This window comes from Mauremys mutica, chromosome 1 (assembly GCF_020497125.1).
Source record: "Mauremys mutica isolate MM-2020 ecotype Southern chromosome 1, ASM2049712v1, whole genome shotgun sequence".
NCBI classification, from domain to species: domain Eukaryota; kingdom Metazoa; phylum Chordata; order Testudines; family Geoemydidae; genus Mauremys; species Mauremys mutica.
In genome coordinates, this window is record NC_059072.1 from 77018519 (window position 1) to 77045571 (window position 27053).

Here is a 27053-nt window from a genome sequence, read left to right on the forward strand (position 1 = left end):
TTTTTGAGGCTCACTTCTAATATTTGGGAGTTAACCTGACATCAAAAAAGAGATTTTCAGTTAAACCAAGTCAGAAATATTACATCAGTTGAGAAATTGCTGCAAACTGAGGTAACAACTGTACTTTATAGACAGAAAGCTTTCAAATTAAATTTAAAAAAAAATCTTGGCTATCTTGACAGACCTAGGCCATCACTGATTTTTTTATGTGGTGTGTATTCCCTTCAACACTCAAGATAGTCAAGTCCAAAGCAGAGTGCAAAGAGTTACAAAAGGGATCTTACAAAACTGGGTGATGGGGCAACAAAATGGCAGATGAAATTCTATGTTGATAAATGCAAAGTAATGCACATTGGAAAACATAATCCCAGCTATACATACAAAATTATGCAGTCTAAATTAGCTGTTACCACTCAAGAAAGAGATCTTGGAGTCACTGTGAATAGTTCTCTGAAAACATCAACTCAATGTGCAGCAGCAGTCAAAACAGCAAACAGAATGCTGGGAATCATTAAGAAAGGGATAGCTAATAAGATAGAAAATATCATAACGCCTCTATACAAATCCATGGTACGCCCACATCTTGAATACTGTATGCAGATGTGGTTGCCCCATCTTAAAAATATATATATATTGGATTTGGAAAAGGTTCACAGAAGGGCAACAAAAATGATTAGGGCCATGGAACAGCTTTCATATGAGGCATGATTAATAAGACTGGGACTTTTCAGCCTGGAAAAAAGACAACTAAGGGGGGATATGATTGAGGTCTATAAAATCATGACTGGTGTGGAGAAAGTAAATAAGGAAGTTTTATATACTCCTCATAACAAAAGAACTAGCGGGTCACCAAATGAAATTAATAGGCAGCATGTTTAAAAGAAACAAAAGGAATTATTTCTTCACACAATGCACAGTCAATCTGTGGAACTCTTTGCCAGAGGATGTTGTGAAGGCCAAGACTATAACAGGGTTCAAAAAAGAACTAGATAAATTCATGGAGGATAGATCCATCAATGGCTATTAGCCAGGATAGGCAGAGATGGTGTCCCTGGCATCTGTTTGACGGAGGCTGGGGTTGGGTGACTGGGGATGGATCACTTGATGATTGCCTGTTCTGTTCATTCTCTCTGGGGCACCTGGCATTGGCCACTGTCAGAGGTCATGATAGTGGGCTGGATGGGCTTTTGGTTTGACCCAGTATGGCTGTTCTTATGTTCTAATGCAATATAAAACCAGAAGATCAATCCAAAGAGAATTTTCACTCTGTATGTACCGTCATAATATTTTAAAGAGTGTAGCTAGGGGGCACCTGAGATCGCACTCTAGTAAGTGAAGCAGACAACTTCTCTTAGAGAGCCAATGTTTAGTGATACAGTATAAACAAAAAAAAAGTGATTTTATTCTCTAGCTACAAGTCAGACTCTGGCATATCTGGCATATCTGCCATTAGATAGCCAATACCATAACGTCCATTGGGAGCAGTATCCAGAGTTGGAGATCCAGTCTGTTTCCGGTATATGTTTTTACCAAAATTTGGAGATGGCTGCTCACTTGGAATCTTCCCATGAATCAGACTTGCATCATCTCCCTCTAGATTAACAGGCTCCTTTATTATCCGTCCTCTTTTGTAGGATACAGCAGCCAAACTACCAGAGCTATCATCAATAAGATTGCAGCGGCGGACTATGAAGACTATAGGGACAGGAAGTATGGCCAATATCATCAGAGATATACAGACAATCATTCCCCAGGGTGGGTAGCTCAGGAACTCCTCAGTAGCCTATGCAGACCAAGAGAAAGACAATTAATACATTGTTACTTAATAAGAGACAAAGCTTGCAATCCTAACCCAAGCAAAACTCCTATTCATATCACACATTAACTTCCCCCACATTTTGATTAGCTGTCAACCCCAGATTTGGTGTTGCTACATGAGATGAAATAAGCACTAAGAGCAGTGCTAATGTTGCAAAAAAACCCTAGAAAACAGAACATTACTAATTCTTTGCTGAAAAACAGTATAGCTAGATTTCCTAGAAACTGAATGTCCTTATCCCACTACACTAGACAATCATAGATTGTTCTATAAAGTAGCTGTTCACTGGTATGCTGTTCCAGCTTTCAAGGGGAGTGGCCATTAAATGCCTAATCTGAATATTTAGTTCTATGATGAAACAACTGATGCTAGCTCAGTGCCACCACTGTGTATTCTGCTTTAATTCAAACAAACAAACAAATGCCTTAATACTTCCCCCCTTTCACCCTATCTCTCACACATGCAACCCAACAAATCAGCACTGACACAAAGATAAAAGGGAGGTGTCAGCCAGTGCCTACCTTTTTTGGAAATGAAAGAACCAATGCTATATTAAATGTAATGATGTTTTTGTATTAGTATAACTAGAAACAAACGTGGCCTTGTTTACATTTGGAATGAACTATATGAATTACAAAAGTGTCTTTTCATGGGCTAGCAAAAGCACTTTAAATACGTTACATTATTCTGGCAATGGTATATGTTGTTACTTACCTTTTCTTCAATCCATGCATTGTAACCAGGAGGACTTAATCCCATTTGGACAATACTAGATACCAGCAAAAGTAACAATACTACAGGGGAAACATACTTCCACATGTAGTAATAATATTGGTTTGGAGAAAAACCAAGCATATCCTTTAGGTCCTCCATAAATCTGGGGGGAAATGCACATTATTAGTTCAGAAACTGAGGTTTTGAGTGTATGTAGTTGAGACATATCAGCTAATTTGCAACAATCAGCACACCAATAAAAGGTAAAAATAGAAATATCTGCACTTAAATCAATTGTATGGTTTACAAATAGTACCTATATTAATAAGGGTTGAATCAGCTCAGATCAAGTTCACTCAGAGTGCTAGAAAACTTACGTTTGAATCCTGATTAAGCCACAAGCAGAAATGAGTGTGATCCCTAAATGAATGATGTTAGGCCAATGTTTAGTTCCTGGTGTGTCACAAATATAGATTAGATGCAGCGGCGGCTCCAAGCACCAGCGCACCAAGCGTGTGCCTGGGGCGGCAAGCTGCGGGGGCCGCCCTGCCAGTCCCTGTGAGGGCAGCAGTCAGGCAGCCTCCGGCAGCTTGCCTGTGGGAAGTCCCCGGTCCTGCAGCTTCGGCAGCTTGCCTGGAGGAGGTCTGCCGGTCCTGCGTATTCGGCGGCAATTCGGTGGCGGGTACGCCGAAGCCACAGGACCGGCGGACCTCCCGCAGGCAAGCCGCCGAAGCCGCAGGACCAGGGACCTCCCGCAGGCAAACCGCCGAAGCCAGCCTGCCTGCCGTGCTTGGGGCGGCAAAAAAGCTAGAGCCGCTCCTGATTAGATGACCCTAAAATAAGTAAGAAACATATTTTTAATGTTGATGAATCATTGTGAAAATCCACAGTGTTCAGCTCAGAAAGATTTAACACTGGTGTTTAGGAGTGATACATTAGGGGAAAAAAACCCACTGTTATAAGCTTTTCCAACCCATTCTTGCAACTGTCTGCTAGTTCAAAGATGCTACCCCAAACCAGTAAAAAGAAATATTACCCTGAACCCAACTCAAAACCTACTGAAGTGTTTATATTGTGCTGGGATATCTATTTAGGCATATGCCATTACTTTTGAATTCACACACAAGTAGGGAACCAGAAAGGACAAAATAGGTGTTACAAAACTAATTTTGAATTCAAGTGAGCTATATATTATAATAATTTACATTATCAACAAGCTACCATTTTGCACCTTATCAGTTGTTGAATGACTGTGTGAGGTCTTGACTCTGCCACTGTTCCTTGGTAGTGCAACATATGTTTTGAACCAAGCCTATTGTTTTAGGACTTTCTGATGAAAAAGTACACATACTCCAATGTCAGCAGAAAATGAGAATGTTAACTTAGAACTGGTTCCTTTTGGGTTTGGTCAGCAAACTCTGATAGCATTTTAACTCCTTTGCTGTTTCATTTCCCTATTTGAATGTTACTGTAACAAAATGTTTCTACTGTAATTGACATTGTGGAAGAAATGCCCTATGCAAGGTTACTATGACATAAAATCTCATCTAATTCCTGGAAACATACCACTGAAAATATACTTCATTGTGAGCAAAGGACATAGTTAAAACTAGTGAAAATAACTGATTTCACAAATGTCTTTAACCCTTGGTATATAGCTCCCCTTTCTCCACCATAGCAAACATAAGCTACTTGTCTTCACTTTTAAGATTCTTCATGACCTATCCCCACACTACTTATCATCTCTCATATAAGATCAAGATGTCATCTCCTGCCTCTGATCTGTCAATGATGACAGCCTTCATCACCCACTTGTTACATTTTCAAACACTTTCTTACTTTCTCCTATGCTGCTCCTCATGCTTGGGAGGCACTCCACATAAGCATCCACAAGGTCACCTCCCCCAAAGTCTCCTTTGCTGTGATGCCTACAGAAAACTTGAGGGATAGGTGCTGTGCTGAGACCGCTGCCTATCAGGCTGATCAATATTGTCTCATGTTTCCCTGTGTTCCCCATCAGTCTATATCCACCTGCTGTCTCTTTTCTTACACTTAGATTATTAGCTTTATGGGACAGGCGCTGCCTTTTTGTACTATGTTTGCCCAGCATCTACCACAATGTGGTCCTGACCTTTGACTGAAGCTTCTAGGCCTGATAATTAATAGCTACTTGTCAATAGCAGTTTGAGTGCTTTTCAGGTGGTCTCTGCAAATAATATTGGGTTCCGTACTAAGCTTAGTGCAGGGAAATATACACTATGAGTGATGTATAGAGCTTAGCAATGAGTTCAAAGGTCCGTTTGAATGCTGGACTACAGTACATGCCGTGACTCACAGACACTTTCAGTTGAATCATCAGGATCCCCTGTGGAACCACTGCCAAAGTAATACCTCGGACTGATAAATCAAGACAGGAGACAAATGCATTTGACATATGTAGGGTCAATGCTTCATGATTATTAAATCTGAGACTAGATTTACAACAAAGCCATATTCGTTTCATCATCTGTGCTGACTAGTTGATTGAAACAGTTTTCTTTTAATTTGGATCTGGGTACCCTGATCCATGCCTGTGACACCTCAAGACTAGATTAATGCAATGCATTTTGCATGGGACTTTACCTTGACTCAATCTAGAAACTTTAGCTGGTGTAGTACGCAGTAGCCAGTCTAGTAAGTAGTACACCTTGATGAGAGTGTGTGACATTACAGTTCCAGGATCTGCACTGGTTGACTGTTAATTCTGTATTTAGTCTAATTAATGTGTTGATTTTGACCTAAAAAGACTTAAATGGGCTGGCGCCTTCCAACTTGAGAGACTACCTCTCATGTCATATTGTCAAATAATTCAATCTGTTAAAAATCATATATTGTTCCTCACCCACTACTCTAAGTATGTTTAGCTCTTCTTGAAATCCTTCCATTGGCTTCCCCTTGCTGTGTAGATCAAATTTATAATCCTCTTCCTTGACTTCAGGACCTTTCTCATCCTGCCCATCTCTCTGACCTTGTCTCTTGCCACTGACTTCCTCATCTCTGTTGCACTGGTCTAATCAACCCTCTGTGTCCCTCTACTACTCGTGCTTGCAGGCCTTCTTCCATACTGCCCCCATAGATTTAGAACCCTCTTCCTACCCTGGTCCAATATATTCTCCAAATCCATCCTTAAAAACGCACTTCCCTCAGGAGTCCTACAAGCACAGGCTCACCCACCCTGACACCCATAACCTACCATAAATAATGCACCTACACACACAAGAAAAAAAACAACCCCAAGATGAAGGCTTGATTGCACTCTTCAGTTCATCGTTCCCTTTTCCTTCTCTGTTTTTGTATGCTGCCTAGATCATTTAAAAGCTCTTTGGGCAAGGATCTGTCTTTACCTCATCCAGCAGGCTGTTGATCCTATACAACTAAAACAATAATAAGGATAACGATGAATAGCATCAACATATTAACGATCACAGAAAGGAGCGACTCCATTTCCTGAACTTACTTGTCTATCCCATAAACTTGAGAAATGGCAATATTCTCCAAAATGACCACAATAAGCAGAGGCAGAGTAGCAGAGTAATCATCAAACATTGTGACAAAATAATTTCCAGAGCGCTGCACAAAGATCAGGCCAATTAAAAATGCCACCAGACAGCAGATGACTGGAACAAAGGACAGAAATTAGAATTGTAACCATAATCATGCATCAGAGAAAGGAAGGAAGAAAGAAAGTTACCAAACATCAAAATAATTATTGTTTTGCTTTATTAACTATTGACACTAGTTTTCCCTTCTTTTCTTCCCACCTTTGCACTGGCACAGTGAAGCCAGCAAGCAGTCAAAAATTTGAAGTAATTCCTAGAATGTAAGGCAGCCCTGGTTCAGCAAAATAAGTTCTTTGCTGAATCAAGGATTATTTATCATTAGACACTTAAAGTGAATGTAAGGGTAGAATCCAGGAAAACGGTACACTTAATGCAGTGCATGCTGTGAACTGGTCCTTAGTTCTCTCTTTCCATCAACTAAAGTTAAGTGCGTCAAAATTTTAGACCACATTTTTCAAAACCAAACAACTATATAGGTTTACTAGGTAGTCTCATTCACTGTCACCTTGATTCAAATTGCATTCACTTGCCATGGGAACTATTTGCATTTACTTGCTTTCAAAGCAACAGCATCACAACCTTTTCTCCTTCTAAAGTCCAGCCGGAAATCTCCGTCCCAAAGTCAATGAAATTCAATGATGAAAGTCAATGGGATTTCTGCCATTGGCTTCAGTGGGAGCAGGACTGGACCCTCCATTAGTAATACAGTGAGACAAATTCTGGAAGAATTTGAAGTTGGCTGTACTCCGAACAGAGAAGACTTGTAGGATTGGCCCTAAAGTGTAACAGTACCCCATAAGGGCCACTGGTTATACTCCAGCCAATATATGTATTGACTTAAGTACTGTAAGGAAAGAGAAATATGGTCATATAAAAATAAATTTATCTTTTTTTGTCATGTTGCCACAGTTTACTTTATTAATGTCTTTTAGAGAAAAAAGTTTTGAATTAAAGCATTGCAGAAGAAACATTTATTAAAATAAAAAATGGATGTTAACCATAGCATTCAGGACCCAACACAAATTGACAAAAGCAGGGAAAGTTAGGGTGGAATCTTCAAAAGGGCTCAGCACTGGCCTAATTGCTCCCACTGAAATCAATAGGAGTTATCCTAGAGACTCCAGTGAAACACATTTAGCCCCATACTGTGTGCTTTTGAAAATCCCACCCTCAGACTTTAGATTATCCCTGAATTGTTAACTCTTCCCTCTGTGCCTTCATGTTGTATATAGCCAGAGTATGCAACAATCTGTATACGGAGACTCAGATAAGAGCACTAATGTCACTGAACACATACACCCCAAAGTATTTAAGCATGTGATAAGTCTTAGTGAAGGCAATGGAGATTCGAAGATACTTAAGTGCTTTGCTGAATCAGGCCCATAATGCTGCAAGTTACAAATGCAGGAACACTTTAGTATCTATGACTTTTTATGCCAAATTCTCCTATTGGTGTTTATGCTGTGCAATTCAACTGGCACAGTATGAGATATAATCCAGGGTAGAATTTGGAGGTTAGAGATCAATTCTGAAAACATTTTATTGTGAAGTGCTAAAATTGTAGTACGTGGCAACAAGGCATTCATATACACATTCAGAACAAATAGCTAATTTTCAAACTATATTAATGTTACACAAGTTATTTGATAGGGTTTTAAAGAAGCAAAAGAACTTATGGGCTGTTTTTCAGAAGTGGTGAGCATTTCTATTCAATGGCTCAGCACTCATGAATATCTGCTGATTAGCCTTTGTGAAAATTGTAAGGCCCTGATCGAGCAAACAACTGAAGCACATGTTTCCTTTTAAGCACTACTTGTTAACTAAGTCCTCCAAGGCCAGATTTTTAAAGCTATTCAGGCACCTAAGATTTAGACAGGTGCCTAGTGGGATTTTCAAAATTGTATAGGAGCCCATGGGAGCCCAGTTCATTACTGGCCAGGCCTAACTCTCAGTAAAAATGTATTTTTTATGAATGGTGTGTGCAGGGATGCTATCTTCCTCATAAATATCTGACATAGAACATTTCTGGCAGTAGGCTATCAGAGTGAGTGGGCAATTTGCTTAGTCCACTGTGGTAATTCTATAGACTTTTTGTACTGCAAATTTCATCTCACTGCTTATTTCTTTACCTAATTTTTTCCTCTATCTAAAGAAAAGATTAGTAAAAGATGGTTCAGGATGCCCCATTAATCACTCATAAATCAGGACAAGCCACTATTAAGGCTGCATGTGAAACTTTCATTCCTCTTTGTGCATAACTTTTAGCATCTTATATTTATTTTTTTCATTCTTTTTTATTTACATTGTCATACTTGTCTATGCTTGAATGGCGAACATTTTGGGAGACTTAAGAATGACTGACTTTAAAGGAGCTCACAATGGAAACTGTTACACAACTTGAGTTACACACAGTAAAAATTCTTTATGGAGCTAAGTATATGGTGGTGGGGAATAGAGAGTACAGACTGGACTGCAGTTAAATTACACTATGCTATACTCTGTGGTGCAACTCTTCATGCTAATAAAAACATGAAATACCTCTTATTCTTCTCCAAAGAAGTAAGGAGAAGACCTATTTTATTGGGCTAATGAGAGATGAAAACTTGTAAAACTCACCAGTAAGAATTTCTTTCCTCACTTTGAAGGCATCAACAATTGGTGTGATGATTCCTTCAATGGTTCCAAACATACTGCCAAGTCCCAAATTTACCAGCATGAGGAAGAACATCACTGACCAGAAAGGAGAAGCAGGGAAGTGGGTCATTGCTTCTGTAAAGGCAATAAAAGCTAAACCGGTGCCTTGAACAGCCTGCCAATAAGAAATCCACATGAGATGATTAATGGAGACAACAGAGCAAACTGTGAGTTAAAGTAACAGTGGGTCAGTATTTATTTACATATATTTGTAAGCTTGTGTACACAAATTCTGCCTCCCACCCATAATATTGCATGCTCTAAATGTCTGAAAATCAGGCTCATTATATTTTATTATTTCAGGATCAGTATATGTTGACCATAGCATACAGTAGCTCAATGCAGAGACATTGATTAGGGGACTGATCCAAAAAATCTGATTGGGGCTTTAGATGATGCCCATCTGTTTACAGATGAGGGGCTGCTCAGAAAATAAAGCCAATTTTAGATATCCAATACTGCATTCTTTATACACAGTAACAGATGGTTAATAAAATACCTAATCATTCATAATCTTTGTACTGAAGACACAAACATCATTCTAACCTTATTAAGTTCATCTTCAATCTGACAGGATTTCAGGCCAAGAGCCGGAAATTCTTCTTCTTTAACTTTTTGAATGATGTCATAAACTAAATTGTAATCATCTGCTGTAATGCTAGAGAAATTGATATGATGGGGGATCATATCCTGGCTCAGATTGCCTATTTTCAAAAGATTTAAAATCTTTTCTGAATTTCTGGAAAACACAATGGAATAGTGATAATAAATCAGAGGATTTCTTGTGTGAATTCCTAAGTGAAATATACCATAAAAATGAAGAAAAGAAATGAATATTCATACTGGGTAATGCATTTCTCATTTATGATATTTGCTTTGAAGCCCAGAACAGCAAACACCACCAAAGTTGCCAGCACAGAAGTGAAAAAATTGATGAAGGACACCAGAACAGCATCGAAATGGCAGTTGTTGTCTCTCTTGTTGTAGCTTGAAAAGGCAATGACTCCACCAAATCCAAGCCCTAAGGCAAAGAACACCTGAGTAGCAGCTTCTCTCCAGACCTTGGGCTCCAGCATTATTTCAAGCTGTTTGAAATTAGACACAATATACGTCAGCTACAAAATACAGTACTTCTTTTGTATGGATAGACAACATACAACCCTATAAAATAACCCACACAAACTAAAATGCTAAAGCACAAATTTATTTATACAGTATTAGAACAAAAGCTGAATATTAACTATACCACTGGAGGAATGTATGGACCAAGATTTCCACTGGCTTTACACACAGTCCAAGAGGAACATAATGAGCCACTATTGGCCAGTTATGTTCATTGTTAAAATAGTAGCTAGTTGTACCCTTATATTGGAGGCCACATTGTAGTACGTTTCCAATTTAACTGGCTTAATTGATTTGAGTTGCAATTGTTAAGATATTTTGGGATATGTTTCCTTTATAAAATTTAAATAAAGTATGTTGAAGATTGTTTGAATAGCAAAAATGAATTACATGAAGGATCATGTGGAATTTTGTTGTGTTAACAAGAGAGAGTTCTGTGAATGCACTTACGTTATAGTCTGTGCAGAAAGATTCAACAAGCAGAATAAACTCTGGCCGCTATAACCTATGCTGATATCCGTGGGTCAAATTCTGTCTTTCAATATACACATAAACCTCTCACTGACTTAAATAGATCACATATCCAAGTGAAAATTTGGCCCTGTACTGAAAATTGATTGTAAATTCCATTTGAATTGCTTCTTCAGCCAATCCAATTTCAATGAATGCCTTTGGTGAAACTAGATAATTTATACTCCATCACCTGTTTTTCTTGGATCTACCCAATTAGTAGATCACAACGGAATAACAACACTGTTTAGTTCTTATATGTTGTTTTTCTTCCATAGATCTCAAAGAAGGTCAGAAGCTGATGGTTAAGTTGGACATATTGGATTTGTCTACTGAGATCAAACTGAACCATACCTTCACAAATATGTTATGAAATTATATATAACATTAAAAGACCTTAATTTTGATGACATACTTTGTATTTAAATTTCATTAGTTTTATAAGAAAATAAAAGCATCAAAACAGTTATATTAATTTATTGTTTTTCTTTACTTTAAGCAAAATATGCCTCCAGTTACTTTAATACAATTTTAGAAAAGTTTGCAACTTCCTGTAAAAATCAGAAAGATTATATATATCATATGTAAACTGTAAAGGAGCTTTTTTCATAAATCCTGAAAATCCTGACAAATGGATCTTTAGTGTGAAGGTGGAAATATATATTTTTCTGTAAAGATGAACAGTACTGTAATTACAAATTGTACAAACAGACATGCTGTACTCTACAGATACTTCAAATGTTGTGTGTATCTATCACAGAATCATTTCTAGTGCTTGCTCACTAGATGGAGCTAAATATACACTCAATTCCTACCAGCATGTCAGAACATTTTTTTCACATTTTTATTTACTCTGTTAATATAGAGCATTTTCATTTCAGTTTTTGTGCAGTATAAGGAAACATTTCTCCACACAATGTGATATTTCTGCCCTAGTAGCTGACTTTAATGGGCTTTGAATCAGGCCCATATATATTTTGTTTGCTACTCTATCTACATCAAGCCAATGTTCAAGTGACAATCTTCTGGTTATATACACTGCAAACAACATTATCCCCCTCCTGTATTTACACCATCACTCGATAGTAATGAAAATCAGGTTTTGAGACACATATCTGGAGACCAATAGAAAATATTAAGAATATATTTTTTTCTTTAAACATTATTTATTTGAACAATTTTATTACTAAACTCTTTTAATAAAAAAAATCATGAGTATTATTTGTAATGTACTCATCACTATGTTTAAATCATGATGGGCCAACTCCTAAGAGATGCTGAATCCCTTTTGCTCAGTGGGAGCTGGGGCGCTTAGCTTCCTTCAGGATCTGGCGCCAGAGTGTTTAAAAGAAAGATAGTCTTGTGCTTGAATCACTGAATTCCAAATCAGGAGCTCTCAGTTAAAGCACTGAACTACACCTCAGGAGCTCTCAGTTCAATTCCTGCCTCTGCTACAGGTTTCCTGTATGACCGTGGACAAGTCACTTAATATCTCTGTGCCTTGGTTTTCCATCTGTAGAAATTGGGATAACAGTTCCTCACAACCACCTGGCAACTGTCTTGTCTATTTAGCTGGTAAGCTAATTTAGGGCACGGACTGTCTCTCACTATGTGTTTGTACAGTGCCTAGCATAATGGGCCTGGATCTCAGTTAGCGACTCTTAGCATTACTATCATGCAAGTAAAAAACAATACGATTGCTAACACGGGTCATTTTAACCTACTGATGGTGCTCCCGACATTCAAACAAGGGGTAACCTTCTTGTTGTTTTTCTCTGGCCACAATGACCCCTTCAGTTTTATCATATATTATTTAATATTCATCTGTGAGGGCCAGTCCTGCTTCCACTTAACTCAACTGTAGAACTGACTTGTATAGAAACAGGAACAGATCCTGTATGTATTTCTGAGCAGGTAGGCTCTAAGGGCTTGATCCTGTGCCACTGAAGTCAATGAAAAATTTCCCATTTATTACAATGGGAACAGGAGCAGGCCCTGAAAGAAGGCTGCTAAGCCCAGTGTTTTATTATTCAAAGAATTCATAAATGAACAATTTGCCATTGAAGCAATATGTGCACATTCAATGGAAACGAAGCACATACCTTAGGTGTAAACATGTGACGAATTCCATCCATGGAACCATTTAAGAGCAGTACTCTGACTAGAAAGCATATAAGTACCACATAAGGGAAAAGGGAACTAAAATACATGATCTGAAAAACATTAAAAGAACATTAAAAAGACATGCATGGCTTTTTTTCCCCCAGAGTTTCATTTTCTATAGTCAGTGCCCTTTCATAGTACAATTGCATGACCAAGATTAAATTGCAAGACAGACTCTCTGTTCCCCTCTATGGTGCAGAAAGGAGCAAAAGCAAGGTAACATTTCTCAAATGGTTCCCCAAATTGCAGAAACAGTTATAGTACAATATCTGCTCTGGTTGGTTGAACAACACAGAATTGGGGTTCCATGGAAATCCAATGGGTATGTCAGTCCTGATGAGAGGAATGGGGAGCAGCCACTCTTAAGGACTCTGTTTCAGGCAGAAATCATGATGAAGAAAGTGGCTGCTTTTTGCAGCATTGTTATAATCTGCAACTTGTACTCCCTTTGGAAGGGGGATAACAGGTAGCTTAGTGGGTTCACCCCACCAAATAATGTGTATTGCCAAGAAGGAAGGGGAGCCCAAAACCGTGTGCAAATGCCCCAGAATCCATGGGATTTGAGCCATGTTGCATAGGGATTGGACCATTCCCCCTCACCAGAAGATCACATCTCACTGGGTTAGTAGGCACAGAAGTTAGTACACTTTAGAGCCCTAGAATACAATCCAGACCAACTTTCTGAGCCAGGAGAACCCTATTCCTACACTCTACAGCATCAATGCAGCTAAGGACCAGGTTTTTACCTTATACTTGAGGGCTGACTTCATTTGGTTTTACAAGCATAAAGCTTAATTTTCGGAGGTACTTGCAACCCCTTGTGATAAATATCTTTTGGCTTTATTGTTAACTTATCTGATCTCATACTGGAAAGAAAACAGTATCCAGTAAGTGAAATGCTATCTTTCATTCCTTATCTGTTCTTGAAAAGGCTAGTAAATGGGTTTGGTGCTTGAAAAGCTCAATCGTTTCATTATGTGTCAAAACAGGCCACACTTAAATCATTTCTGTTACTGGAATATGCTAAAGAGGCATGTGATAATTCCCCATGATCTAATGTAACATCCTATCACAAAATTTTCTGATCCCAAAGAACTGAGCAGATGATTCTGTCAACAATGAGGTGCCAGAACCAGCCAGTCTTAAGGGCATTTTTTTTTTCTTATCTGGGGCTGTATGTAGAGGAAAGATGAATTCCCTTAAATTTGGCTAGTATTTTATAATACAGCCTGACATTTGACTCAGTCCTCTTGCCTCCAGGGGAGCAGATTATGGGTGGAAGTTCTAGGTGAGTACTTCCAGTCATGTTAAATACAAATTTTGTAGACTCACTTAGGATCAGGAATAACTGGAGGATGAACCTGGGGAGAGGATTATTGCCATTGCCACCTTCTAGGTCCATCCCAAAATGCCCCTCCATAAACTTCAGACCTTCCTGCAGCATTCCTCAGGTGTCTCCTTCCTAAATGCTAGTTGAGACAGCCCGATTTAGGACCCAACCCTGTAAACATTTACACTCATGTGTAACTTTGTTGACAGTCCCAGTTTTAAGCTTTACTGTGATGCATACAATTTCCACTGACCCCTGTAGGTGCCTAAACTCACTCAGCAACTAAGATTTTACTGTAAAATTTCCCTAGGCACCTATGATTCTTCCTCTAAGAATGTACATTGCTGCCTCTCTCTAGGCGCCTGCATGCCTATCTCCCACCTAATCCCCAGAGCGATTCACATATCCAGGGAAGACTGGCTTTCTGTCTTCTCAGTCATGTGTGTGCCTGATGGTGGACAGCCTCCAAACACAGCTAATGGATTGAGCCCCTCAGGTGAGTTTACACAAAATAGACAGGAGAAGAAGGAAGAGGACACCTTCCCTCTTAACATTTAGCCCAGTGGTTAAGGTATTCTCCTGGCATGTGGGAGACTCACAGTTCAAGACCCACCCTCCCTGAGGAGGTAAAGGGATTTGAGCAGGGATCTGCCACTAGGCTATGGCATATTCTGATGTGGGAGCTCTCTCCTGCTGAAGCTGCGCACTCTGGATAATTAGTCATTGACACAGGAGGGCTGGATCCTCAGTCCCCACCTCCCAGTGCTCTAACTACTGGACTATAGAGTCATTTTCCTGCTTGTGCTCTCTTTTACTTTCTTGCTGGCCCAAATGACTCTTTGACACAGACAGCGCACATGAGAGAGAGTTCAAGCATGAGAATTACTCTGTGGCATCTATCGCTCTCCTCCTCAACAGCAGCAGCAAAAGGGGATGGCTAATCAAAAAGGTCGAAAAGAAACAATGAAGGCTTCCAAAGGGAGCTGTATCCAGCCCTCATGATCAAGGATGTTACAGCAGCATGGACCCTTGTGAGACAGGGGAACAAAATGATAACGGATCATAAGGAACCAATCTATCATCCTGTAAATGGGCATGGATGTGGTAGGAGCCATCTCACCTCTTTATCTGACACACAAACATACATGATACAATAAAACAGAGGTGAAATTACCTGCATTATTTATGTCAAATGAATTCTCAGACTTCAGCACTCCCTCTCTCTCTATAACCAAACATTATGTCTACAGTTTTAATGCTTAGGTACCAACAGTTCTCTACCTGAGATTATGAAAATGCTAGATGAGTCACAGCCTTTAGTCTGCCTGTGCAGATTTTATGAGAGGTTAGGCAAAGGAAGTGGCAAGTAAGAATGTACAGAAAGTAAAACACTGTAATTAAGACAAAGAATATACTCACTTTGCCTGAAGACTGAATGCCTTTGATCATTGCCAGGCAAACCAGAATCCAGGCAGCCAGCAAGCAGAGAGTCATTTTCCAGTTCAGACCCCCACTCTCTGAGAGAGAGTTGGAAATGTTCAGTGCTTCTCTGTACCAGTAATAGGTGGTAGCAGAGCTTTTTTCACACTCAGGCTCCACAACTGGCAAAAAAGGCAACAAATCATTATTGATCTTTGGACGTTGGGTAAAAAGTACTTTCACACTCTTACAGCAAAGCATCACAGCAACCTTGAATTAGTTCTTATATATTTTATTACCATGGGGGCATCATTTTAAAGTCTATTAATATGAAAATATCACAGTTCAAAGATGGAATCTGAGGCCTACTGAATGGAAAGTTTCGAATAAGGCCCTTGAAAAAATACCCAACTGTACTCCCCGGAAGTGAAATTAATTCATGCGCAGAACACCAACCCAAAGCCTATGAATCACTTAAGTCCTCAAAATAGGGCTTTGAGTAGTGCATACGCCTTGGACATAGTTTTCTGCACAAAGTTGAATTTAATCAATTATGCATAAATTAGACTTTCTGCATTATGAAGTTGTGAATCATATGCCAGGTTTTCCATTATCATTATGGAAAGTAATTTATTATAAAGTTATTTTGAAATGTGGATGATGTTAATTTTGAAATAAATATGGTGAAGCCATTTTCAAATAAGGGTGTGTGATGGGATGTACTAGGTCAGGGTTTCTCAAACAGGGGTCGACCCGCCACCCATGGAAACAGACTATACATGGCATGCTGTCAAATATGCAAAGCAAACTAACTGGAAAATACAGAGAAAATATATCTTTTTATCTAGTCTCTTTCAGTTACATTAATCTTAGGTGTTACTTAAAGACTAGTAGATTAAAAAAAAGTAGAGCTGTCAATTAATCGCAGTTAACTCATGTGATTAACTCAAAAAAATTAATCATCATTAAAAAAATTAATTGCACTCGCACTGTTGAAATTTAATATATATTTGTGGATGTTTTTCTACATTTTCAAAAATATTGATTTCTATTACATCACAGAATATAAAGTGTACAGTACTCACTTGATATTAATATTTTTATTACAAATACTTGCAATGTAAAAATGATAAAAGAAATACAGTAAAAGCTGTTTTGTCCAGCATGTTGGGCGAATAGGGGGTGCTGGTAAGTGAAAAATGCTGGTTAACTAAGAGGGAGGGAGTTTGGGTGGGAGAGGGGGTGTGGGGCACGGGCTCTGGGAGGAAGTCTGGGTGCAGGATGGGGCTTGGGGCAGCAGTTTGGGGCACGGGACAGGGTGCGGGGTGCCAGATCTCGGGGCTGCTCACCTTGAGTGGGTCCCCGCAAGTGGTGACCTGTCCCAGCTGCTCCTACATGAAGGTACAGCAGGCAGCTTTGCGCACTGCCTGAGCCTCCACGCACGGGCGCCGCCCCCGCAGCTCCCATTGGCTGCAGTTCCCAGCTAATGGAAGCTGTGTTGCTAGTGCTCGGGGAAGGACGTGGGCAGCACACAGAGCTGCTTGCCGCGCCTCGGCCTAGGAGCAGCCGGGACAAGTCACGGCACTCCCTCCCACGCCCCAAACCCCCGCCCACAACCAAACTCCCTCCTAGGGCCCACGCTCCACATCCCCTCCTGCGCCCCAAGCCCCTGCTGGCCCCACAGCAACCAGACTATAAACTGGAATGTCAATGAAGATCAGAAATGCTGGTTTATAGAGCTTTCCAGCTGGTGAAGTGCCAGCTAAAACAGCTTTTACTGTAGTATTTTTCAATTCACCTCATACAAGTACTTTAGCGCAATATCTTTATCATGAAAGTGTAACTTACAAATGCAGATTTTTTGTTACATAACTATACTCAGAAACAAAACAATGGAAAACTTTAAAGCCTACAAGTCCACTCAGTCCTACTTCTTGTTCAGCCAATCACTAAGACAAACAAGTTTGTTTACATTTATGGGAGATAATGCTGACTGCTTCTTATTTACAGTGTCACCTGAAAGTGAGAACAGGCATTCACATGGCACTTTTGTAGCGGACGTTGCAAGGTATTTACGTGTCAAATATGCTAAACATTCGTATGCCCCTTCATGCTTAGGCCACCATTACAGAGGACATGCTTCCATGCTGATGATGGTCATTACAAAAATAATGCATTAATTACATTTGTGACAGAACTCCTTGGGGGAGAACTGTATGTCTCCTGTTCTGTTTTACCCGCATTCTGCCATATATTTCATGTTATAGCAGTCTCGGATGATGACCCAGCACATGTTCATTTTAAGAACAGTTTTACAGCAGATTTGACAAAATGCAAAGAAGGTACCAATGTGAGATTTCTAAAGTTAGCTACAGCACTCGACCCAAGGTTTAAGAATCTGAAGTGCTTCCAAAATCTGAGAGGGATGAGGTGTGGAGCATGCTTTCAAAAGTCTTAAAAGAGCCACACTCAGATGCGGAAACTATAGAACCCAAACCACCAAAAAAGAAAATCAACCTTCTGCTGGTGGCATCTGACTCAGATGATGAAAATGAACATGCCTCAGTCCACTCTGCTTTGGATCATTATCGAACAGAACCCGTCATCGTCATGGACGCATGTCATCTGGAATGGTGGTTGAAGCATGAAGGGACATATGAATCTTTAATGTTTCTGGCACATAAATATCTTGCGACGCCGGTTACAACAGTGCCATGCGAACGCCTGTTCTCACTTTTAGGTGACATTGTAAACAAGAAATGGGCAGCATTATCTCCTGCAAATTGTAACCAGACTTGTTTGTCTGAGTGATTGGCTGAACAAGAAATATTACTTAATGGACTTGTAGGCTCTAAAGTTTTACATTGTTTTATTTTTTAATGCAGTTATTTTTTTTGCACATAATTCTACGTTTGTAAGTTCAACTTTCATGATAAAGAGATTGCACTACAGTACTTGTATTAAGTGAATTGAAAAATACTATTTCTTTTGTTTTAACAGTGCAAATATTTGTAAGAAAAATAAATATAAAGTGAGCACTTTACACTTTGTATTCTGTGTTTTAATTGAAGTAAATATATTTGAAAATGTAGAAAACATCCAAAAATATTTAAATAAATGGTATTCTATTATTGTTTAACACTGTGATTAATCATGTGATTAAAAAAAATAATTGTGACAGCTCTAAAAAAAAGTTGTTGTTTTTTTAAAATGGCAATAGCCAAATAAAGGGTCTAACTCAAAGCCCATTGAAATCAGTGCAGATACTGCCCTTTACTTCAGTGGATTTTGGATTAGGCCCAAAGTGACTGTAAAAAAAAAAGAATATATCCAAGACTTACATGTATGAGAAATATTTTTCACCAAAGGACACTGATCCCATGGCAAGGGGTGCTGAAACGACTGAGAAAAGTAAAACAAACTCCATCCAATGATGACATTGTAGTAGAGGGCCACAAAGAAACATACCTGAAGTATAAAACAAGATATTTTAAAAGCTTTATTGAACAACTGCATATCCTAAGTTAAATTAAATAAAACAAGCTAAATCTTGCACTACATAAAACTGAGTAAGGAATGAATAAAGGCTCTCTGATTTGGCCCTTGTGATATACTTAAAAGTCCAATATTTTCCAAATTCTTGTGGTTTTTTGTGTTTATCCTGCATACCTTGCTAATATTTTAGCAGACTCTCTTTCTCCCAAAAGACTAATATTTTTATATGTTAGAATATGAGTTTTACAGATTCTGTAAACATTGTAAATTAGCCCTGGAGCTAGGACACAAATTATTAAGCTTTGTTTAAAACTGAGCAGAAAGTCCCAATGTATTTCATTGTGATGTTCTGGAGAACATCAAACTATGTAAATTACAAACTTACTACACAGCTTGCAAATCCAATTCCACCGAGCATGGGGCTGATGTAATTCCATACGCCAATGCTTCCTCGTCGGATTCTCTGGCCCACAGAAAGCTCCAGGAAAAAAAGTGGAATCCCTATTATCATCAGCAAAATTAAGTATGGCACAAGATATGCACCTATGAAAACAAGAGGACATCAATCACTATTAGGATGAGGAAGAGTCTTCTAAGTTAGGGCAGGTGTAAATTTCTGAAAGAAGAACAAATAATGGATGACACAAGTGGCTGAAGTCTTTAATGTGTGTGGTTTTTTCCTTCAATCTCCATTAAAAAGATTAATTGTGACTAGATACTTAAAACAATATTAACAAGTGAGAAAGATTACAGACCAGAATAGGGAAAGAACAGATTAAAGAATATTTAGATAAATTACAGGTTTCAGAATGGTAGCCGTGTTAGTCTGTATCAGCAAAAAGAACAAGGAGTACTTGTGGCACCTTAGAGACACATTTATTTGAGCATAAGCTTTTGTGGGCTAAAACCCACTTCATTGGATGCATGCAGTGGAAAATACAGTAGGAAGATATATATACACAGAGAACATGAAAAAATGGGTGTTGCCATACCAACTGTAACGAGAGTAATTAATTAAGGTGGGCTATTAGGTGAGCAGGAATGAAAACACTAGTAGATAATAGGCAGCCAGAGATGTGAGCCAACACATCTTAAATGTCTAAAGTTCAATTTATGCGAGTTACAATAAATAGAAGTAAACTATCGAATATTGAAGTTTAGTGTCTACTGGATTATATATTCTAAATTGGATTGTTCACTCCTGTAAGAATATTAATTTTGCATACACACATGCACACACACACATATAGGTATTAAAAACTACTAAATGTTTCACTCAACTGATCTTTCACAGTCTTAATTTGTTCAGTTACAGCTATTATTTAAGTAATGCTATGTTTAGGGTTGAAACTAGCCTTGAGCAATTAGCTTTAATGGAATGAGAATTAAACTTGCAATATACTTCAAAAGTTCATTGCAGCATGCTCATAAATTCTCACACTCAGTGTCATAAACAGATAGTTAAGGGTTAATGCCTCTTTTACCTGTAAAGGATTAAGAAGTTCACCTAGCCTAGCTGACACCTGACCAGAGGAACCAATGAGGGAACAAGATGTTTCAAAAGGAAGGAGGGAAGTTTCCTTTGTTTAGTCAGTTTCAGTTTTCAGCCGGAGTGAAAAAGATCAAGGAACCAGCCTCTTATCAGAGTAGTAAGTTTTAGAAAGGAATAAATAGGTTTATGTTTATTTCTTTGTAACCTGTCTTGTGCAATTAGAGGAAGAATCAAACTGGGTATTTGGGTATTTTTTGTGTAACTAAGTTTTTGCCCAGGGGAACATCCTCTGTGTTTTGAATCTGTTGTCTGTGAGAGTAGCTGGTATGCTAATCTCTCCCAGAGGGTTTTCTTTTACCTTTCTTTTCTTTAATTAAAAGCCTTTTTCTTAATACCTGATTGATTTTTTCCTTGTTTTTAGATCCAAGGGGGTTGGATCTGGATCCACCAGGAGTTGGTGGGAGAAAGGAGGGGGGATGGTTAATTTCTCCTTGTTTTAAGATCCAAGGGGTTTGGATCTGTGTTCACCAGGAAATTGGTGAAGTCTCTCAAGGCTACCCAGGGAGGGGAAGGTTTTGGGGGGAAAGAGGGTGTTCCAGACACTGAGAAATCTGGATGGTGGCAGCAAGACCAGATCTAAGCTGGTAGTTAAGCTTAGAGCTTCTCATGCAAGTCCCCCACATCTGTACCCTAAAGTTCAGAGTAGGGAAGGAACCTTGACACTCAGTAATACAGTTCAAACTAGAATTTGTAAAGTTGAACTTGAGAGAAACTCTTATAGTCACATGTGATAACTTGAAACCATCTATTACAAGTTAGTGATCAAGAATTCATTAATGAATCCATCTGTACTCAGACTTGGAAAACTCAAGAGTGTCTGATTTGTAGTTTATTTTAGTAAGATTAGTCAACGGAACTGTAGGTTTGAATTACTGATCACTAAAATTTCAACATTTATTTTTTTTCATAATTCTCAAAATTCCAGTCAGTATAGGCCTTTCAAAAAGTAATGATGAAGTAGATTCTATAGCTTTCCTGCTGCTGCTGCTTATAGCTATCAGCTTGCTCATCGTTACTTGCTGCTCTTCCTACTCTTTAGCTCAAAAGGAATATTGAAAGGAGTGACATGCTAAATGCTAGGACAATCAAGTGCTTAAAATTCACCTTCATGACAACTGAAGCCTGATCAGGCTACTAATAAACACATACAACTCCCATGGCACATGAATGTGTTCAGCATGCTTCAGGATATGATTATCTTAAATATGCTTAATATGGGTAAGATCTGAAAAATTCATTAACCTGGGAGGTAATGTATCCGATCCTTTGGGATTGGTAGAACCTTTTCTTTTATATGATGAAATAAGATTTACAGAAATTTTCATCATGGGTACCTGAATGGAGGCCTGAGGCTGGATCACTTTAAGGCAACTGTGTTGTTTGGACTTCTGAGTAACCAGTAAGGTAACAAAGAAACTGTTTTATTCTGGCTTGGTAAATCTAAGTCAGGGGTCATCAACCTTTCAGAAGCGGTGTGCCGAGTCTTCATTTATTCACTCTAATTTATGGGTTTGGGTGCCGGTAATACATTTTAATGTTTTTTAGAAGGCCTCTTTCTATAAGTCTATATATTATATAACTAAACTATTGTTGTATTGTAAAATAAACAAGGTTTTCAAAATGTTTAAGAAGCTTCATTTAAAATGAAATTAAAATGTTGATCTTACGCTGCCGGCCCGCTCAGCCCACTGCTGGTCTGGGGTTCTGTTCACCTAGGCCGGCAGCAGGCTGAGGCCTGTCAGCCAGAACCCAAGACCAGCAGCAGGCTGTGCGGGGCCAGGACCCAGAGGGCTGGGGGCAGAGGACTGGAGTCAGGGCTGGGGGCTGGGTATGTGGGGGGGATGTAGGTGTCAGGGCAGAAGGGGGCCTGGGTATGGGTGGGGGTGCCGGTGTCAGAGCTAGGGTTGGGGGGGGGACTGAAGGAGTCAAGCAGAGGGCTGGGTGTGTATGAGGGAGGTACAGGGCTCAGGGCAGGGGCCTGAGGGGTGTGCAGGGCTCAGGGCAGAGGGCGTGGTGTATGTGTGGGGGTCAGGGCTCAGGGGAGAGGGCTGGGTGACTGCCCCCCTAAGAACTCCCAACCCCGCTGCTCCTTGTCCCCTGACTACCCTGTCCTGGGACCCCTGCCCCCAACTGCCCCCCAGGACTCCACCCCCTATCTAAGCCTCCCTGTTCCTTTTCCTCGGACTGGACCCTATCCCCTACCTGTCCCCTGACTGCCCCAACCCTTATCCACACCCCAGTCCCCAGCCAGACCCCCAAGACTCCCATGCCTATCCAACCACTCCCGCCCCTGACAGGACCGCCAGAACTCCTGACACATCCAACCCCCCCGACTCGCTGCCTGCGCCAACCCCTCTCCACACTCCTGCCTCCTGACAGGACCCCCAGAACTCCCAACTCATACAACTCCCCCAGCTCCTTGTCCCCTGACCACCCCTTCCAGAGACCCCCCACCCTAACTGCCCCCCCCGGACCCTCCTTGCTCCCAGTCCCCTGACTGCCCTGCCCCCATTCACCCCCTGCCCCCTCACAAACCCCAGGACTCCCATGCCCCATCCAACCTCCCCCCCCCCGCTCCCTGACTGCCCCCTCCAGAGACCCCCGCCCCTACCTCCCCGGGACACCACCTCCCCATCCAACCCACCCTGTCCCCTGACTGCCCCCACCCCTTATCCAACCCCTCCAACCCTGGGCCCTTTACCTTGAGGCCCCACGCAGAGCCAGACATGCTGCCCCCCAGGAGAGCACAGCCCTGGCCCGCAGAATGCTGGGCGCATCGGCAGCAGAGCTCCAGTTGAGCAGGGAGCGTGTCTGCCTCCCCGCGGAGCCAAATGCTGCCCCGCGGGAGCACGCAGCCCCGACCCCCCAGAGCACTGCACGCGGCGGCAGGGCTCCAGATGAGGGGACAGCAGCTTGCTGCGCTCGGCTGGCGCTCCGGCCCTGGAGCGCGGACCCCGCGGCTTGCCATGCCGGGAGAGTGGGGCCATTTGCCCACCCCGTGTGCACGGCTATGCTTCTGCTCCCTGCTCCCGCGGGGGGAGCAGAGGGCAGAGGACAGCGGGCGAGGCTGGGCAGGATTTTTAATGGCATGCTGGAGTCCGGACAGGCTCCAGCATGCCATTAAAAATTGGCTTGCGTGCCGTCTTTGGCACGCGTGCCATAGGTTTCCGACCCCTGATCTAAGTATTGGAATGTCCACCAGCTTTATGGGGATTGTCTGCCCCATTCTTTGCAGTTCACCCTAACTGAGTGGCCATAGCTGGCTCCCCACTAGGACCCCAGTCACAGTAAGTAAGGTGTCCTTAATTGAAACTGACACTATTTTATCCCTGTAACCTTGATATCACTCCCCACAACCAATTTCCATTTTCTTTCTTTCTTCAAACTATAGTGAAAAACAAACATTATAAGAACTGTCTCCATGCCAATCTGTGGATAACATGGTGTGCTCTGTATGTCAACAATATGTTCGATACTAAATATAATTCAAAATACTGATAAGTTTCTATAGACGAGTGCAAGGAGGGAGCAAGCAAAAAAAGGTCTCAAACCCCAAGGTCAGAGAGAGAGAACTAGTAAACTAGAGAGTCAAAGTGAATAGGGAGATCTGGAACCAGAGAAGGGAAAAGTGTTTGGAGGCACCCAAGTCCCATCGTCAGTCTAGCCAAGTCCCATTAAGGAACTGGGATAAAACCAATATTTTACTAGAGAAATGATCTGTAACCAATTCAGCCTCATGCCTACAATTCTTTTCTATAGTTATTTGTATCTTTAAAGTCACAAGTGTCGAGAATAAAAATGTTGAAGATTAGCCCATCATAAAAGTTTACATACTATTAATGATTTTACAACACATTATGTAGAAGGAAATATGGTAAATTTATTATTCTAATGGAACGCTTTTTAGTCAATAAATATATTATTTTTTGGTAGCTGGAAATTGATTGGTTTACTTCTAAAAATATTCACGAGGCTCTTCATTGTCTGCAGTTATTTGTCAAGTATAAGTAGTTTACAGTTAAAGAATAAAAGTTTGGATTAAACTAAAGTTTGTAGGTCAATAAATATTATTATATTGGAAAAGCTGTTCTATTTGAAAATCTACATGAAGGTGCCTTGCTATATAATCAGAACTCATGCAGGTACTTTAATCAAGTGATCTTAATGCAAGATTGTAGAGCAGTTCTGACAAAGACATTTCAAACAGGCTTTGTGAAATTTATGCAAAAGCACTCTAATTGCAATGCAAAATAGATTGAACAGTCTTAAAATCTGGGTGCAAAATGAGAAGAATCAAAACCTATGTTTGAGTATCCATTTATATCAAAGTCTCCCCATCTTGCTTTATTGTTATCTTAAATCACCAGGAAACAGATCAATACATTTCTCATTCTTCTTTACTAGTCAGAAGTTGACCTTGTCCACAAAATAATATAAAGTAAGTAAAGAAAACAGACTGCAGTAGGCACTGTTAAGCCATGCATTCACTGGTCCAGCATCTGCAATAAACATAACATCTACCTATACTTAGAATAGGAGATACCATTCACTTCGGAAGGACAAATATTGAGCTCTTAATGTCAACCACTGTAGATTTATTTTCCCAGACCACAGCACAATCCCAGATTTGTATCGTTAATTAATTTAATTAAATATACATTTTTATTTTATTAATAAATTTGTGTTTCATCTGGATTAATTTGGCAAGCAGAAGCTGACACAGTACTTGTAAAGATGTCTGACCGTATCAAGCCAATCTTTCCTTGCTCTAAGGAAAGCAGCTGATAGACTGGTGCTGCTGGTTCACAGAATTAAGCAATGAGTTTGCAAAATTCATAATTGATTAGCACTAACCAAAGCTTCACAGAATTACTATAAGTTTGATAAACAGACTATTGTAAAGCACTCTGCATGGGACTGCATCTCGATACCCTTTGGAAACTGAAATGGGCGCAGAAAGTGCCACTCCTTTACTGAATGTGAATTAGTTTAACTTGTTTGTTTGCCAATGAGGATACATGATCAGCCCTACCCTACCCATATACGGCCTATAAACAGCCCTTAAATAGAAAGAATATATGGCTTTCAGGCACACTATATCCAGTTTCCACTTTCTTGATCAGAACCTCCTATTTAGCACAGAGACAAGGAAATGAGTCAGGTTCTACAGGGACCCAACAATTTAATGGTTCTAGCTCCAGAATAAAGGTACAAATTAAAGTTAAATGAAGGGTGGAAACTCTTCCATTGTTTGAAATGACTGAGAGTTATGCAGCTATGGAATGTGGGCCATGTGACCACAGGTTGGAATTCAAATAACTATTTTAGGCCTGATTATGTAGCCTTTCGTGGCATCCGTTGTCCCAGTCTGTACATTTTGAAAGATATGACCCTTAATGTCCACCATGAATAAAAGTTCTTGTTTGTTTTCAATTCTCTAGAACCTTCTCATTTTTGGTTCAGCACATATGGACAGATTCTTTTTCAACTCAGCTGAGCAGTCAGCCATACCGGGGTGTGGCTCTGATCATGATCAAACTATCTAGGAAGTAGTGATCTAATTAAAATGGACCTAACACTCAGTTATTCTAAGTCTCCATTTGGTACTTAAAGTGAGTGTACATTAAATTTGTGTCCATTTAAATGTCCCTTTACACTGCCTGAATGATGTAAAGAGGCCTAGCCTGACTGAGAATCAAGCCCTAACTATTTCACATTCCACAATCTGCCCATGAAAATAACAAATGAGAGGACCTTGCTTAGCAAATATTTAAGTTAAAATAAAACAGTTACATGAACAGTGAAATTCTACCACAAAACACAAGGCCAAAGAAGCTTATCAGGATAATGTACTGCTTCCTTCAGCAGATTTGTCTCTCTAAAATAAAGATGGGGTACTTTCTTCTCATAAACACTTGCCAAAATTAAAAGATAAATTTGAGACTCTGGAGAAATTTATCTGGTTTTTACAATGAAATCAGCAAGGCAAGTTAGTAAAAACCGACCCTTACCTCCACCATTTTTCTGACACAGATATGGGAATCGCCACACATTGCCCAACCCTACAGAAAATCCAACTTGTGCCAGAATATACTGAAGTTTGCTGTTCCAGGCTGGTCTTTCATCTTCTACATCTGACCCCTCTTCAACATCTACATCTTTATGTTCTTGATCATCAACCAGCAGTTCACTCTTCTTAAAGGCATCATCTGCAGAGTCTTCATTAGAGAGAAGATCCTTAACTGACTCGATAACCTCATCATCTAGTTCTCTTTTTACCACCTTGCTGTTCTTAGGCATTTGCAATAAGGAAAAGGTGTAAGTGGGTCACGTTCAGTTCCGTCAGGCTGACAAAGAAAGCTTTCCTTCGGCTAAACCAAAAATGTTGGTAATTCACTGAACAGCTAGACTGAAGAGGATGTCAGATTAGTCCTTCATACAGAGTGTTCAGGAGAAAGAAGACTTCTGGTTCTAAATGTTTGAACTATATATACCTGTGAAATTTAAAAAAAAAGAATAGATTATTAAATTATACAAGAAAATGTAATTAGTAAAGTTATGTGCTCATTTATCTATTTCAGTTTATTTTCACATTAGGTTACAAGAAAACTCCTAACTCATCTTTTGGTTGGTTGT

At 40.0% G+C, this 27053-nt stretch overlaps 1 protein-coding gene across 3 annotated transcripts in view; it reads right to left on the reverse strand.

Annotated features, from left to right (window-relative positions):
• Nucleotides 1-695: 695 nt before the first annotated feature.
• Nucleotides 696-27053, reverse strand: part of SLC6A15 (solute carrier family 6 member 15) — a 49273-nt gene continuing 22915 nt past the window's right edge. For all 3 annotated transcript variants that reach the window (XM_045008727.1, XM_045008710.1, XM_045008720.1), the window contains exons 3-13: nt 26429-26911; nt 19251-19408; nt 18712-18838; nt 15371-15552; nt 12561-12671; nt 9670-9911; nt 9373-9565; nt 8749-8941; nt 6030-6189; nt 2534-2696; nt 696-1783 (exon numbers count right to left, since the gene is read on the reverse strand). In XM_045008727.1, coding sequence (XP_044864662.1) covers nt 1412-1783; nt 2534-2696; nt 6030-6189; nt 8749-8941; nt 9373-9565; nt 9670-9911; nt 12561-12671; nt 15371-15552; nt 18712-18838; nt 19251-19408; nt 26429-26717 — 2190 coding nt within the window. In that variant the 5' untranslated portion in view covers nt 26718-26911 and the 3' untranslated portion in view covers nt 696-1411. The remainder of the gene's footprint in view (nt 1784-2533; nt 2697-6029; nt 6190-8748; nt 8942-9372; nt 9566-9669; nt 9912-12560; nt 12672-15370; nt 15553-18711; nt 18839-19250; nt 19409-26428; nt 26912-27053) is intronic.